At 36.1% G+C, this 16,067-nt stretch overlaps 2 protein-coding genes across 3 annotated transcripts in view; both read left to right on the top strand.

Moving 5' to 3' along the window:
* The window catches only part of txndc17 (thioredoxin domain containing 17), a 1,584-nt gene extending 248 nt beyond the window's left edge, over positions 1-1,336 (top strand). Inside the window, exons 1-4 of one of the 2 annotated variants that reach the window (XM_067365570.1) lie at positions 1-23; positions 93-174; positions 441-516; positions 655-1,336. The exon at positions 1-23 is cut by the window's left edge and continues 248 nt beyond it. In XM_067365570.1, coding sequence (XP_067221671.1) covers positions 1-23; positions 93-174; positions 441-516; positions 655-717 — 244 coding nt within the window. In that variant the 3' untranslated portion in view covers positions 718-1,336. Of the gene's footprint in view, positions 24-92; positions 175-440; positions 517-648 lie in introns of both variants that reach the window. The other variant, XM_067365569.1, reaches the window with a different exon arrangement.
* A 1,859-nt stretch (positions 1,337-3,195) lies between these two features.
* The window catches only part of nxn (nucleoredoxin), an 86,397-nt gene continuing 73,525 nt past the window's right edge, over positions 3,196-16,067 (top strand). Inside the window, exon 1 of the mRNA XM_067365302.1 lies at positions 3,196-3,656. Coding sequence (XP_067221403.1) covers positions 3,348-3,656 — 309 coding nt within the window. The 5' untranslated portion in view covers positions 3,196-3,347. The remainder of the gene's footprint in view (positions 3,657-16,067) is intronic.

The following is a 16,067-nucleotide window of genomic DNA, read 5'->3' as shown; positions in this document are numbered from 1 at the left end:
CTGGTGTCCGGACTGTGTGAAAGGTACATTATGCAGTAGTTGTGCTGTTTTTAAAATTCAGATCTAAAACTGTCTTTTATCCCCATCTGCAGCAGAGCCAGTGGTCAGAGGAGAGCTGTCTCATCTTCCTGAGGGATCTGTCTTCATTTACTGCCAAGTAGGAGACAGACCTTAGTAAGTTTACATTTTGCCAATTAGATTGGTTATATAAACAGGAATATTTAATCTATGTAGCTCTATATGGTTACATTCAATCAGAAATTGCATTATTTTAAGACAACAATATAGTATAATTGCTGTCACACATCTGTCTGTAGATCTGTGTTTATTGGACTATGCATTTGACAGTGCTTCACAATGCACAGACAGAATCTAATAAAAGATAATGCTTTGATTTTGTTTTGGCCTACATCTGCTACATTCACTGTTGTTCTTGCCAGCTGGAAGGACCCAAATAATGACTTTAAGAAGACCTTAAAGCTGACTGCAGTACCCACACTGCTGCGCTATGGGACGGTAAAGATAGGTTAATGTTTTTTGGCCAGTTTCAATATGCATGATTCTTGCCAATGTACTATATTTTTAATCCATAGTGAAAGATATAAATGATAAATGTATGCATATATAATTTGTTTTGTCTTTTTTAAGCCCCAGAAGCTGGTTGAAGATGAGTGTTTTAAAGCCGACCTCGTTCGAATGATGTTCACGGAGGATTAATGTCCTGTGACAGACTGCTGGATGACAACTACTTTTAAAATATGATTAACACGGTTATTCCACTGTTCGGTTTGTCATTTCTGAAATCTATGCTCTTATGTTAAGCAAAACGAATTGTTGCCCTGGTATTATGTTGTGAGTTTGTGCTGTGGTGATTGTACATGTTTTGAAAGCATTGTGCACATTTGTATAGTAAGCTTTGCATAATCAGACATTTCAAATGTACTTTCCAGTGATTTTCAAAAAAGGGACTTTGACAGTACCTTCAAGTTAAAGGGATAGTTCACACAAAAATGAAAATTCTTTCATCATTTACACGTTTTTCCAAACCTGTATGAGTTTCTTTCTTCTGCTGAACACAAAAGAAGATATTTTGAAGAATGTCAGTAACCAAACAGTTGATGGACCCCATTGGCTACCCATACTCTTCAAAATATCTTTTGTGTTCAGCTGAAGAAATAAATTTATACAGGTTTGGAACAACTTGAGAGTGAGTAAATGATGATAGAATTGGTGATCTATCCCTTTAAGACAGAAGAACTGAAGCAGTTACAATGTCAGTAATCATGCATAATGAAAATTGTTCACAATCCTAACTTAGAAGGTGTTTGTTTGTAATCAGAACAAAATAAAAATGTTTTGAAAAATGCATTTTAATTTGTTATTTTCATTTTCAAAGGGTTTTGTGAGAGTAATTGTGGGGTTTTAATGCCGTCCAAGTAAATAATATGATAGGAAATTATAGTGCACCAGGCAGTGGAGGGGGTTTTTGTTTTTATTCCTGACTTGAGGTAGCCTAATATAAAGCTGTATAGTTTTCAGCTCAGAAGGTTGGTGTTTATTACACAGAATCTGTTTTAAATTTTAGTATGCACCATTTTAGACTAGAGCATTCTGTTTAAGCCTTGTGCGGTCTTCGTTTGGGGTGTACACTCAGGCAACAAAATATAATTTTGTAACAAAATAATTTAATTTTTTTTAAAACAAATGTAATTTTACTCTGTTTATTAATGTTTTTACTCCACATTTGTGCAGTTTTGGGAAGATTTATCATATTATTTTAATTTATATAAATAAATAGTATAAATAAACAGCTTTTTATATAAAATTCTCTTTATAAAAGACCCACATTTCAAAATTTAATTCGTGGTGATAACATGGATAATTTGACATGGTTTAGTGTAAGATTTTTTTTAATTGAAAAATTTAGTTTTAAAAGTAAAAAAATTATCACTTTATCCAGCAGATGGCTGCAGAGCTCCACCATTTGCTATTTGACTAACTGAAATACATCTTTTCACAAGTATTTTTCAATTGGATTTATATCTACATATTATTAAATCACAATTATGACAATAAAAGTTACTTTTTGTCAATGTTTAGTATTTTTTGTACTGAAAAAAAATATGTTTTTCAATATTGTTATGATGAGACCCCGCTTAGAAAATGGACAAAATTCATCCTCAAAATCAACATTATTGAAAAACTAATTTTTCTCAGTACAAAAAAAAAAAAAAAAAAGCTAAACTTTGACAAAAAGTAACTTTTATTGTCATAATTGTGATTTCATAATATGTAGATATAAATCCAACTGGAAAAACTTGTGAAAAGATGTCTTTCAGTTAGTCAAATAACACATAGTAAATGGTGGAGCGCTGCAGCCATCTACTGGATAAAAGTGATCATCATTTACTTTTAAAACTGCATTTTCCAAAAAATGAATGAAAGTTACAAATGTGGGTCTTTTATAAAGTGAATTTTACGTAAAAAACTTGCATAAAAACCTATTCAACAAAATATTTATTTATTTATTTATATAAATTTAAAACATATGATAAAGCCTCCAAAAACTGCACAAATATTAAGTAAAAACATTAATAAACAGTAAAAATACATTAAAAAAATATATTTTGTTACAAAATTACATTTTGTTGCCTCGGGTCTCTGGAGACCCCAAAGGTTGAGTGTGATTTTTTTTTTTTTTTCCACACTAACGTAAGATATCACTCCATTTTTATTTCTATTTGTAAATCTAGAGAGTGTTAACCACTATACAAAGTTTCATGTCATTTGGACAAAGATAACTTTTTTATTATTATTTTAGCAAAGCAAACCCTTATAAGGGTTAAAGTGATGTTTAGCAGTACTCTTCTGCTCTGTTTTTTTTTTTTTTGTCAAATGAACTTGGGATGCATGAGGTAATTAATGTAACATAATGTGCATAATGTGTGCATAAAAACACACTTGAGTGTCTTTACATCTTTACATACAGAGAAAAAGTGAGGTATCCTTCATAGACATCTTTATTGATTTCTGTGTATGCTCTGTCCCTCTGGACACATTATGCCGGGGTGCAATTGCACCATCTCGCCGCTAGATGTCGTGAAAGTCTCGCAGCGGGAGTCGGCGCTGTTGCTGAGGGCCGGTCTATAACTGGAGCGCATTCCTTAACAGTGCTCACAGTGGAGACACACGACGGCCGCTGTCTCTCGAACCCGTGCGGCGACTCCAGGACAGCCAAACTGGGCACCAGGGCCTGTGGATATTCATCGAGCACTTTGGGTTTCATTCCAAATCACCTGAGTAAGCAAACTAAAGCAAAACCAGCCCGCTTCGAGAGCTCAGCAGCGATGTCGGAGTTTCTGGTGAATCTGCTCGGAGAGCGGCTCGTCAACGGGGAGAAAGCCGAGGTGGATGTTCATGCGCTGGGCAGCAAGCTGTCTCTGCTCGGGCTCTACTTCGGCTGCAGTTTAAACGGTCCTTGCAAGCAGTTCAACGCGAGTCTGTGCGAGTTTTATAGCAAGTTTAAAAAATCGTCGGAGCACAAGGACAAATTGGAAATCGTCTTCATCTCATCGGATCAGGACCAGAAACAGTGGCAGGACTTCTTACAGGAGATGCAATGGCCGGCGTTGCCTTTTAAAGACAGACACAAAAAGGTAAGATGATTTAATAAGATTGGAAATGTATTAAATGATAAGAAATGTCTTTATTTATCTATTTAAAAAAAAAAAAAAAAGATGAAGAGACGAAAAGTGTGTGTGCAGGTGAAAAGGATAAAAGAAGTCTGGTCTACTGTTTTACACCCTTTGACCTCTCTTATAATGATAAATATTAGGATGATAAATGATTAGATTCATCACTTAATTAATCTCAGTGGCTGGGCATTAATTAAAACAGCTTTATTAATTGTATAAAACTGTAACCTCCCATTCCAAACTGAGATTTTTTTCTTTTTCTTGAAAGGTAACAAGATATTTCCAGCGTCCACCTAATGTAGCTATTTTTATTCCTCAGCCCTATAAATCCAGATTTAAATCTAAATGTTTTATTCTTGTAGCAAACTGGCTTTTGTGGATGGAAAGGGGATAAAGCCTGGAATATTTTCGTTATAAGATACACAAAGGAAACCAGCCAGACATGAATTTTATTATTTGACTCCCATCTAACAGTATATGAATTAACTGTAACCTGAGAAAATAATAAGCTTTTGTTGTAGGCAGGTGTCTTTTTTATTTTAGCTGGAGGCTTTATGCTGCTGGGTGTTGTAAAGGTGAAACACATCCTTTACAAACCACAAAAGCACATATTTACCCTGGCCTAAACCATTACACTCTCTTATGAGCTGCCAATTTTGCTAAACAGTCAAAAATGCTGTCTAGTTAGGGCACTCGGTAGTTTTTGAGCCGCATCCAGAGTGCTTTTCAGGGGAAAAAAAGCCATTAATTACAAAAATGATTCATCATAAATTACAGAATTAGACTACAAGCTATTACATAATTATTATAGAAATAATTTGTTGCTAAATGCATCTTTACAAGGTGAATAAAATATATATATTTTTTGGATTTGGTGTTAAATGTAAGTGCTCAAGTTGTGCAATAACACATAAATCATTGTAATATAGGCTATCTTGTTGATTTATGTCCGTGTTTATATTATCCCTTTTAAATTAAGGGTGTAGAAATGAGTTTACCTGTTTTTTTTCTTCTAAGAGCTTAACTAATCTGTTTTTAAAGAATTTAATTTTATTGAAAGCACATTTGCTGTTCAGATTTTTACCAGGCCTGTTTTATGTAATTTATTAAAACAAGCCTGGAAATTATTACTGCGTCTCAGAACATTTTTAATTGAGTTATCCTCTTGCTTCTATAAATGAGATCTTGTGGTTGTAAATATTTCAAGTTGGGAGCTCTGGTGTAACAGTGATGAGAAATGACCTTTATTAAATCTGGATTACCATCTTAAACATTAATTAATTTACCACGATTACCATTCTAAACACAGACTCGGCTTTGCATAAATTGCATTGTAAATTAAATCTGTTGTGTGTTATTGTGGGTTGTTTTTTTCTCTCTACATGTTTAGCACTGTATCATTTGGTTGATATTTTAGTGCAGTATTGTGTCTTATGTTTGAGTGTTTGTTTTTATGGATAATACCATTTGGATCATGCTCAGATTTGCCCCTGTGTGCTGGTATCCATTTTGGTCCACTGCACCAGCTCCTCCTCCTGCAGCATGCCTTGGCACGTCTCACTGACGAGCAAATGATGTACATTTAATAGCTCATACCGGTTTACAGTGGCATCGTTGGCAGCCATATAAATATTTAAGATAAAATCTGCCACCATGCAAAATGCTGATTGTATCGCATGCAGTGTTTTGGTAATGCAGACTGACAAATGCTGTGTGTGTGTTCATGTGTGGTGGTTTTGTAGTTGTGTATGTGTGTGTGTATTTTTTTTAAATAAATTCAGAGGGTAATTCAGCTTTGATTTTTGCTTTGTTTTTTTGTGTTGTATAAGAGGAAGAGGATGGGGGTTCGTTTTCATAGGGTTTGAATCTTGGCTTTTTGGCTTGTTTTGGTAGTGTTGTAGTCAAGACCACTTAAACCGAGACCAAGACAAGACCAAGGCTTTGTGGGGTTGAGACCAAGGCCGAGACCAAGGCCAAGACCAAGGCAAGTTGAGACCAAGACCAGACCTCAAATTCATCTGGAAAATCCACATTTACTGCTTGAGAAATGTCTTATTTTTAATTAATATTTACAATTGCAGTAATAAGACACTATATAGAGCAAATTAATTTAAATCACTAAGTTCATCTTAACACTGCAGAGGTGGAACAGAAGTTGCATCGGAATTGGTACAATTACAAATGCATAAATAATGTTGAGATTAATGGTTTAAAAATAAAATTGTTTATTGAACGTTTGTAAATAAAAAAATAAAAAAAATCAATATTACATTTGCAATTGTGCTCCTATTTGTGAAATAAGCCTTAATTATATCATATGTTATAATATAAACATCAAGATCTCATACAAGTGTTTTTTTCCAATCATATCTTGAATTTTGTGGGCATTTGTATTCATTTTAGAATCCTGAGTCATCATAGTCCGAGACCAAAACAAGACCGAGACCTTCAAAAAATGGTCTTAAGTGTTTAATTTAATGTTTTCCCATGTGTTTAGATTACAAATATGCCTTCAAATGTTTTACATCCAATTATTTACAGATATTTCCACGTCTCCGCTCCAACACAATTATAACTTCATGTGTTGTTTTCTATGACACTGCGACAGAATTGTCTTTTTTTTCCCCCTTTTAATTTATGCAACAGCGCATTTAGCTCTCTTTTACACTAAAATTGTGTAATATTCTCTAAAATGTAGGCTTCTACTTGTTTTTTGGGGTCCTTCATGGTTCATTGCTTGTGTTTTTCCACATTTGTATGTCTATATAAAAGCATATGATAAAAGAATGAATGTAATGTACTTTGTGTACCCTTAAATATTACAGCATACTCTTCATCTTATTTCTGCTTACACTTTTACAGTACATGCCAAAATGCTTTTGCAGTTAGCCATGCAGACGTATATGAAGCCATAAATAATCCTAAACCATTGTAGCTTGCTGTTACCTGGACCCCACATCTTTGATTTTACTCGAGGCTTATTTAGTTTGCTCTTAACAGGAGATGTAAATGGCCCGGGCTGGTCCAGATAAGAGTGTTTGTTTTGAAGTAATAACACCTTGCTTCCTGCAGAGAGTCTGAGCTGTAAAGACTTTGACCGTCCAATGTCACGTTCCTATTTGCAGCCCCAGCATGAGGATGAATCGTCTTTCCTCTCTTCATGGGAGAGTGAATATAGTGGGTCTTTTGTGTTTGTGTTCTTTGAAGGCTTTAATTGCTGTGTGATGTTAGCCTGCTGCAAAGCAGAGTTGAGGTTGTGGTACTGCGGGGTATTAAGTGGCTCATTTCCCCCTCTCTCCTGGGACAGAAGAGAGGCGGCCCTGTGTATGGCTGCAGGACTCATCTCAGATGAGACCTTGGCTGTGTATGGAATGAAATACAAGCATACTACATAGTATAGACTATATATTGCCTACTATTTTTTTTTTTTTTTAAGTAGTAAAAATAGACATTACTCCAGAATAAGTTTTTCAATTAGTAGCATGTTACATGATCACAAGACCTCATTATGTTTGTCACAACCTTATCACGTTACTTGTTTAATTCAGAAATGGAAGGTCAAGTCGAGAGCTTTGCATTGGAGACACAGTATTCCTCATATCATTGCTCTTGTATTCTGCTGCTAATCCAGGTATTTTATGTAAAATAATGTGCACTGTATACATAGTAAATCCAGCAGAAATGGTAAGTATGCTATTCCAATCATCCTTGTTCTATTCAGTTGCCTTTTTAAATCTGCCCCATCACCTGGTCCGTCTCCTTCTCTTTCATGCAGAGATAAGCCTTCCACACCAAAACAAACTCCCTAACCCATGTTATGACTCTCTTTTAATATGATGTGGATTCACAACTGTCTCAATAACATCTGCAACATTGAGGCAGGTGAGATACGATACCCGCAGCTCATTCATAGACCACATGAACTCAAAATGCCTTTTAATGAACCAGTCATTTTGAAGCTGAAGTGCTGATAATGAGATTTCTATAAGCAGTGAACTTTCCTCTCTGACCCGGGCTGCGTCTAAAAATTACTTATTCAAAATTAGTACCTACTCAGAGAGTATGTACTTTGTGACAGTTAAAGTACATAGTATGAAAGTAATCTGGGTGTACTAAATTCATCATGACAGTGACAGTTGTGTTGCTAAATGGTCATTCAGAACTCCTCTTCTGTGGCCTCATGGGATAGTAAAGTGTCCATTAGATGTGCACTTCAGAATCGCACCGGAAGTAGTACAGTAGGTCATCTAGGTACTTTTTGCTACTATTTTATGAATACTGTGAATTTGGACATACTACTCCTTCCACATACTATATTGTAGAGGAGTATGCATATTGGAATGCTGTTTGCGTGCTGTTTAAAATGTAAACTCTAGCGTGTAGGTGTCCTGGTTCATGAGTGCATGTTATTTTTAAACTTTTTTTCCCCCATTTCATTTTCATTAGAATGTTATGTAACGTTCCCCCTCTGAAACAATTATTTGCTGTAACTAGGGCTACAGGGACGGAGGAAAATCTTAGCCAATAATATCATGGCACACTGTTTTACAATCCAATCAAATTTTAGTGGTTCACACGAAATTAAAATTTTTACATAATGCCTCTTGAGATTTTTTTGTGAGAATATTTATTCAGATTTTGTTCTGGTTCTCATGTCTAATGAATGGCTACAATAGGCTTTGAATACAGTGCACAAGCTGTACAGATTTAAAAAAAAAAAAAAAAAAAAATGTTAAATTCCCCCCTTTACTTGCACTGTATGAAAAGAGCAGCTTGGACATTCTTCTAAACGTCTCCTTTTTGTGTTCTGTGGAAGAAAGAAAAGTAGCATGATGAGGGTGAATAAATGACCATTTGAATGAAAATTCTGTCATCATTTACTCAGCCTATACATTTATTTGTACTGCTAAATGCAAAAGAAGATATTTTGGGCCACCATAGTATATTAGCACTACCATAGTATATTTTTTTCCTACTATGGAAGTCGATGGTGGCCCAAAGCGGCCTGGTTACAAACTTTCTTCAAAATATCTTCCTTTGTTTTTCAACAGAACAAAGAAATTTATACCGGTTTGGAGCAATCTACTGGTGAGTAAATGATGACAGAAATTTCATTCTTGGGTGAACTATCCCTTTAATTGTGAAATGGAAAAATAAACAGAAACATGTTTTATAAATGGATATGAATACACTAAATGTTCGGTTTTCACCTCTGACTGGACCCAATGTTTGCAACCATCGCTTAATGCACTTAATGTCTGCAACCTTTGAGCCATATAATTTTTATTTAGTGTTTTTCCAGTCATGTTTTAAAGGAGAAGTTTTGTTTGGTGGAGGGTGTCTGTGCTGGCACTGCCTTACAAGGACACTAGCATCAGGCGGAGTGGAGAAAGCTGCTCGTAAATCAATTACAGGTTTGGCCCAGTTACTGCCAAAGCCCAGATCTGCCAGCGTCGTAAAGTAAACGGCGAGGCGGCGGTCTCGCATCCGAGAGAAAGAGGAGGAGGCCTTCTGGATCTCGGCTGTGCCACTGCCTCTGCAGATTCAGAGACAGCTGCTTGGAGCTTTTGAGATTGCTAAGGGCTGCTGTCATCAGGGTGTCAGTGATCTGATGAAAAACCCTGCGCTCCCTGTTCATCACATATCCTAGAGCCGTGCCTCTCCGTGCGGCTTTGATTTCAGGGCTGGCGGATAGGAAAAGACTGCCTTATCTGCAGGTGATAATACCGGCTTCGCTATCAGTGAACGGTACATTTGGCTCAGTGTGTCGAACACAGATTTTCTCTGCTGAGTGACGCTGTGCGCTGATAATGCTGCTCGGTGGGAAATGCTGAGCTCAGGTTAATTGAGATGGACCTGTGAATGAGACGCCAAATTCATTTCAGATTAGAAAGATTATACTCGGAAAATGGTTTCCAGGTTGTTGCTTTTTGACTACATGGTCAACGTCATAACCAGATGGTGAGACACTATAAGGCATTTGGTTTATACACTTTTTGTACCATTTAGTTTTCCACTTGAAGTATAATCTTAGTCAAGAAAGTTTTTATTATACTTGACCATTTAACTTTAGGGAACCCTTCACATTAACATTCTGGCCAATATAAAAATTTTGTCTAAATATTCATTTTAAATTCTAAAAGTGAATTTATTCACAACATCATAACATCACAGTATTCATTTTTGTCATCTAGTTTGAAAAATGTATTTATTTTGAGATTTGCTAAACATCACATTTAAAGGTGCCCTAGAACGTTTTTTAAAAAGATGTAATATAAGTCTAAGGTGTCCCCTGAATGTGTCTGTGAAGTTTCAGCTCAAAATACCCCATAGATTTTTTTTAATTCATTTTTTTAACTGGCTATTTTGGGGCATCATTAGAAATGAGCCGATTCAGGGTGTGTGGCCCTTTAAATCTCGTGCTCCATGCCCCAAGAGCTCGCGCTTGCCTTAAACAGTGCGTAAACAAAGTTTACACAGCTAATATAACCCTCAAAATGGAGCTTTACAAAGTGTTCGTCATGCAGCATGTCTAATCGCGTAAGTACAGTGTTTATTTTGATGTTTACATGATTCTGAATGACTTTGAGGCTATGCTTCGTGGCTAACGGCTAATGCTACACTGTTGGAGAGATTTATAAAGAATGAAGTTGTGTTTATGCATTATACAGACTGCAAGTGTTTAAAAATGAAAATAGCGACGGCTCTTGTCTCCGTGAATACAGTAAGAAACGATGGTAACTTTAACCACATTTAACAGTACATTAGCAACATGCTAACGAAACATTTAGAAAGACCATTTACAAATATCACTAAAAATATCATGTTATCATGGAACATGTCAGTTATTATTGCTCCATCTGCCATTTTTCGCAATTGTTCTTGCCTGCTTACCTAGTCTGATGATTCAGCCATGCACAGATCCAGACGTTAATACTGGCTGCCCTTGTCTAATGCTTTGAACATGGGCTGGCATATGCAAATATTGGGGTCATACATATTAATGATCCCGACTGTTACGTAACAGTCGGTGTTATGTTGAGATTCGCCTGTTCTTCGGAGGTCTTTTAAACAAATTAGATTTATATAAGAAGGAGGAAGCAATGGAGTTTGAAACTCACTGTATGTCTTTTACATGTACTGAACTCTTGTTATTCAACTATGCCGAGGTAAATTCAATTTTTGAATCTAGGGCACCTTTAATAATGTTTTTAAATAATACTTTTACAGATTACCTTTGTCATCATCTAACACAAATTTAAAGTTAGTCTAAATTTAAAAATAGCAGGAATTGGCATGCACAATTAAATATCGGCCATAACCAATATCTTTAAATAAATAAAAAAAAAAAAAACCTCCAATATCGGCTGTTTACCAATATGGTACTGATATATCATGGATCTCTGAACTTGAAAGGAATAATTCATGCTTATTAACATACCACCTGCAATTACATTTGAACGCTTGATCAAGAGTCATCCTGGCATGAGGTTAATTTCATTTTTTTGTTTGTTTGTTTTGTGTGAAATGTTCATGGAAGACATTGACTACCATAGTAGGAAAAAAAAATACTAAGGCAGTCTAGTGTTGTCACGATACCAAATTTTGACTTCGATACGATACCCAACTTAAATATCACGATACTGATACTTAAACGATACTATGGCAAAAACCTAAAACAGCAGAAAAAGTAAATAAATAACATATGACACAACTTCTTTCAGTGTGCAGGCTGATAGATCTGGATTTGAGCTAGATTTAATATAATTTTTAATGTTTATTATTTTCATGTTCAAAATTGTAAATTTGCTGTAATGCTTTTTTTATACATTTAGGTGTTTTTGAAAGTAAGATTATTGTAAAAATTATATTACTGTAAATAATTAGAGCAATATTAAAGCATAAATTGGTTTAAAATAACTGTATATACCCTTCACATATTTATGTATTTTTAAATTAATTTTATTATTGCAACCAGATATCACTTAGGCTACGTTCACACTGCAGGCTGAAACGACCCAATTCCGATTTTTTTTTTTTTTGCCCCATGCGACCTGTATCTGATCTTTTCATGACAGTCTGAACGACACAGATCCGATCTTTTCAAATGTGACCCAAGCCACTTGGGTATGTGGTCCTGAATCCGATACGTATCCGATCTTTTGAAATGCGACCTCCGTCTGAACGGCCAGGCCACATGTATCCGACCCGTACGTCATTGATACGCTACAAATGTCATAATTGTGCGTTGAAGTAGGCGGGAACGAGAAGATAAACAACAACCATGGCGGACGATGCTGCTGAGACCAGTCAATGGAAGGGAAGCGAGGTCACAGATTTAATTAATATTTGGGGTGACAGCTCTATTCAGGCCAAACTTGAGGGCTCTTATCGGAACCGGGCGGTATACGATAACATTTCCAGTGGAATGGCCGAGCGTGGTTACAGACGATCCTGGCTCCAATGCCAGCGAAAAATAAAAAGCCTCCGAGCCAAATACAAGGAGGTTAAAGACTGGAACAAACAAAGTGGCCGTTTACTTCCGCAAACAACGAGTGACGTCGTTGACCGTTGCATACTCTTCTGCGCATGCGGGTCACTTCTGGGTCATTTCACGTTCACACAGGAGATCACAAAAGGTCGCATTTAATTGAAAATGTGAACGGCCTTGCAAAAAAATCTAATTTTTTCAAAAAATCGGAATTGAGCATTAAGCCCTGCAGTGTGAACGTAGCCTTATTAAACTCAAGACTCAATAATACACCTCTTTTCGGTGGTCTGCTTGCATGAGTAAAATAAATAAAAAACACTCATTTAATGTTTAAGAGTATAAACATAATGCTGGTATCACACTAACCTGTCGCTCTTTAAATTCTTTGTACAAATCGGGATTTTTGTCGGCAAGATGTTTTTGACTCCCTTCGCTTGCTTTATGTTGTAACCTCTTTTGCAGTCGGGCTTTGTGGTGTCCGTGGGCTTGCCCTGACTGTCGGCACTGTAAGCAAAATAATACCATATTTCGCTTTGTGCATCTGCTTTCTCAAGAATTTGTGGACGGTCTGCAAGAGCACCTGTATATGTAACCATACCTCTCGTCACCATAAAAGCCGTTGCGCAGTTGAGAGGAATAAACGCATTCAATGTGCCTCAGAAGCAGTGCGCTGCATAAAATGAAGAACCGGACCGTTTTTAAAAGCAGGGTATCGCGATACCTTTCTAGTACCGGTATATCGTGCAACACTAAGGCAGTCAATGGGGGGCGAGATCTGCTTGGTTACAAACATTCTTCGAAATATCTTGTTTTTGTGTTCGACAGAACATTATTTTATACAGGTTTGGAAAACCTTGAGCGTGAATAAATGATGACAGAATTTTCATTTTTGGGTGAACTATCCCTTTAAGACATAAATGTCTGTTAAACTCTTAAAAATAAAGGTTCCAAAAGTGTGTTTTTTTTGTCTTTGTATCTTCGTATGTGAAGTTCACACTATGTAATTCACATCGTCATTCATTAAGACAAGACAAGCTGCTGAATATTGATCAAGTGTTGATAAATGTGGGTGGTTTTATGTTAATGAGCTTATGGTGTAGATGTCATAATCATGATTTTTTTTTTTAATGTTTTTGCAGCTTAATTTTCTAAAATATGGGATGGACTAGGATGGAGGCTTTTCCTTTGGAGCATATGTCAACATTGTTTAATTGCAAAAGATGAAGGAAAGTCCTGTTTTTCCTGATTATATCCCTTCAAGCTGCAGTGCTAATATTACACACAGAGAAGTGTCTGTCGGTGACACTGTTGAACCTACAATTTCTTGCGATTGTATACAATATACAACGAGATTATGTAAGGTGTGTGTGTGTGTGTGTGTGTGTGTGTGTGTGTATAGTTTCTAGCGAGAGGTTCTGCAGAGCTTTATAAACACAGCAGTTGCCAAATTTAACTTCTTGTTCCAGACTAGATTTACACCTTCTTTCAGTCCCCATTGTGTCTTTCTCACTGGAAGCACTGTAATGTTAAGAATGGTTACAATAGGAGTGTGGACATGGTGAATCCTAGTGGAGAACCGGTTTCCTAGGTTTTTAGTTACCTATTGAGAGGTGCGGGGGGAAAAAAAGCCAGGGGAAAGGGCTTAATCTCAGCAATGTGAGAGCGTTCTGTTCCCAGCAGTCTGTAGAGGGAAAATAAAAGAATAACTGTTGGGCTGTGACCCTGGACAAGTTTGTTGTCCAAGTACAAGTTTCAGATTATAGTCTAGCTTGACTTAAAGAGGCCGTTCTGTCCATTTATCACCTTGTTTGGAAATGGAGACAAACCTCACAGAAATGTGCAGGTGGGCACAGGGATGTCATTTTCAACACATAAGATTAAAATCTGTAATGATTCAATGTGCCAGATTTATTACGGGTTAAGGTCACCATTGCTGAATAAGTTAGAGTAAACACTGCAGTTACATTTCATCATTTCATAGGACTAAAGCCAGAAAAATGCTGAATGTCAGTGGTTTTCAAGCTGTGAGGGGTCCTCAAAAATTTCTGAAAAAAGTTAAATGTAATATATTGGATTTCACAATATTAGATTTATTTTGCTGTTTTAAAACTGGTTGGAAATTGAGATTAATTGTGATTATTTTATTCTATTGTTACTGAAAGTCTCTTATGCTGTATTTATTTGATCAAAAATGCTGTGAAAGCAATGCGATATATTATATACAATGTAAAAGTTTTCTATATTAATCTATTTTAAAAAGTAATTTATTCCTGTGACGGTAAAGCTGAATTTTCAGCATCATTACTCCAGTCTTCAGTGTCACATGATCCTTCAGAAATCATTCTAATATGCTGATTTGTTGCTTAAGTAACATTTCTTCTTCTTCTTCTTCTTCTTTTTCTTCTTCTTCTTCTTCTTCTTAATAATAATAATAATAATAATAATAATAATAATAATTAATAATAATAAATAATAATTATTATATAATATAATATTATTAATGTTGTAATCAGTGCTGCTTAATATTTTTGTGGGAACTGATTTTATTTTTATTTTTTCGGATTCTTTGGCTATTAGAAAGTTCACAAGATCAGCATTTATTTAAAACAGAAATCTTTTATAACATTGTAAAAATCTTTACTGTCACCTTTTGACCAATTTAATTAATCATAAAGAGAAATTGATCATAAGGGGCTTTCGCACCGGAGGAACGTTTTGATAGTTCCTATAACTATAGGTGGAAGTACCCGCTTTTTGGCATGTTCGTACCGCGGGAACTGTGAACGATATTAGCTGTAACAACTCTTTTAAATTAGCTCCTACTTCAGAGTAGAGTCTAAGCCAACACAATAGGAAATACCAGTGACATAAGTTTGTTGATTGGCCAAACACATGCCATACGAAACACCGGCACGCACTATTTTTTAAAAAGCTGTGTAACATACTTACTCCCCGAACATGGAAAACATAAACATACTGAAAGCTAATATTAACGGCTTTTACCTGTCGCCTTTGTCTGCGGAGTTGTTCTTTTCTCAGCATTGATGATAGCACTGGAAGTTATCGCAGGAGATTTTATCTCTTAGCCCTCCTTTTTGCTCTTTCAATCGCATAACTTATACATCTACATTATATCTCTGTTTTCATGAAACCCATGCCACAGCTCCAATCACGTGGTGTCCTCAATCCTCCTGACGTAAATGCCGTCGCTGTCAGCCAGCGGGGTTCCTACTTGCGGTGCGAATGCAATGACCCTAGGGGAAAATTTAGTTCTCGGGGGACCGCCCTGGTGGCTTGTTCCTATAACTGAGTTTCTTCAACTACCTGGTGCAAAAGGCCATATAGAGAAGACCTTTTATGCTAGTAATGCCGGATTTGGCACCCCCTGTGGCAGTTTTGAGAATGCAGCTTCATTCTTTGTGTAGTTGCTAATGTTTCTGGCTTGAGCAGCTTGTGAGAAAATTGAGGAAAATACATTTATAATTTATGAGTTAACTATACTGAGCTTTAGTACAGTAGAGCCGTGGAATCACGCTGTGTTCATATAGCCAAAAATCAAGTTTATTTGGGATACATTGCGTGTACTTTAATGCCCTCTTTAACACTCTTCTTTCATTTTGTCATGTTATAACTGGAAACTTTTGTAATGATTGATTCCCACTTGATGTGTGTGCTGCTTGTGTTGACTTTCATTTCTCTGTTCCTTACAAGCAAGCATGCTGTCATTAGAGAAGATAGTTGAAAGGATGCGATGCACAAATCACTCTGATGCAAACGAACCAGAGATGTTGACCTTCATCCGTCCCAGCATGTTTGAGAAGTTTTAAATCATTTTGGATTTATTAATGTTGTACAAAGCAGTTTTGATCTCTTTCTCCCCT

The sequence above is a fragment of the Chanodichthys erythropterus genome, chromosome 17 (assembly GCF_024489055.1).
Source record: "Chanodichthys erythropterus isolate Z2021 chromosome 17, ASM2448905v1, whole genome shotgun sequence".
Lineage (NCBI taxonomy): Eukaryota > Metazoa > Chordata > Actinopteri > Cypriniformes > Xenocyprididae > Chanodichthys > Chanodichthys erythropterus.
This window is presented reverse-complemented; position numbering and strand designations above follow the sequence as displayed.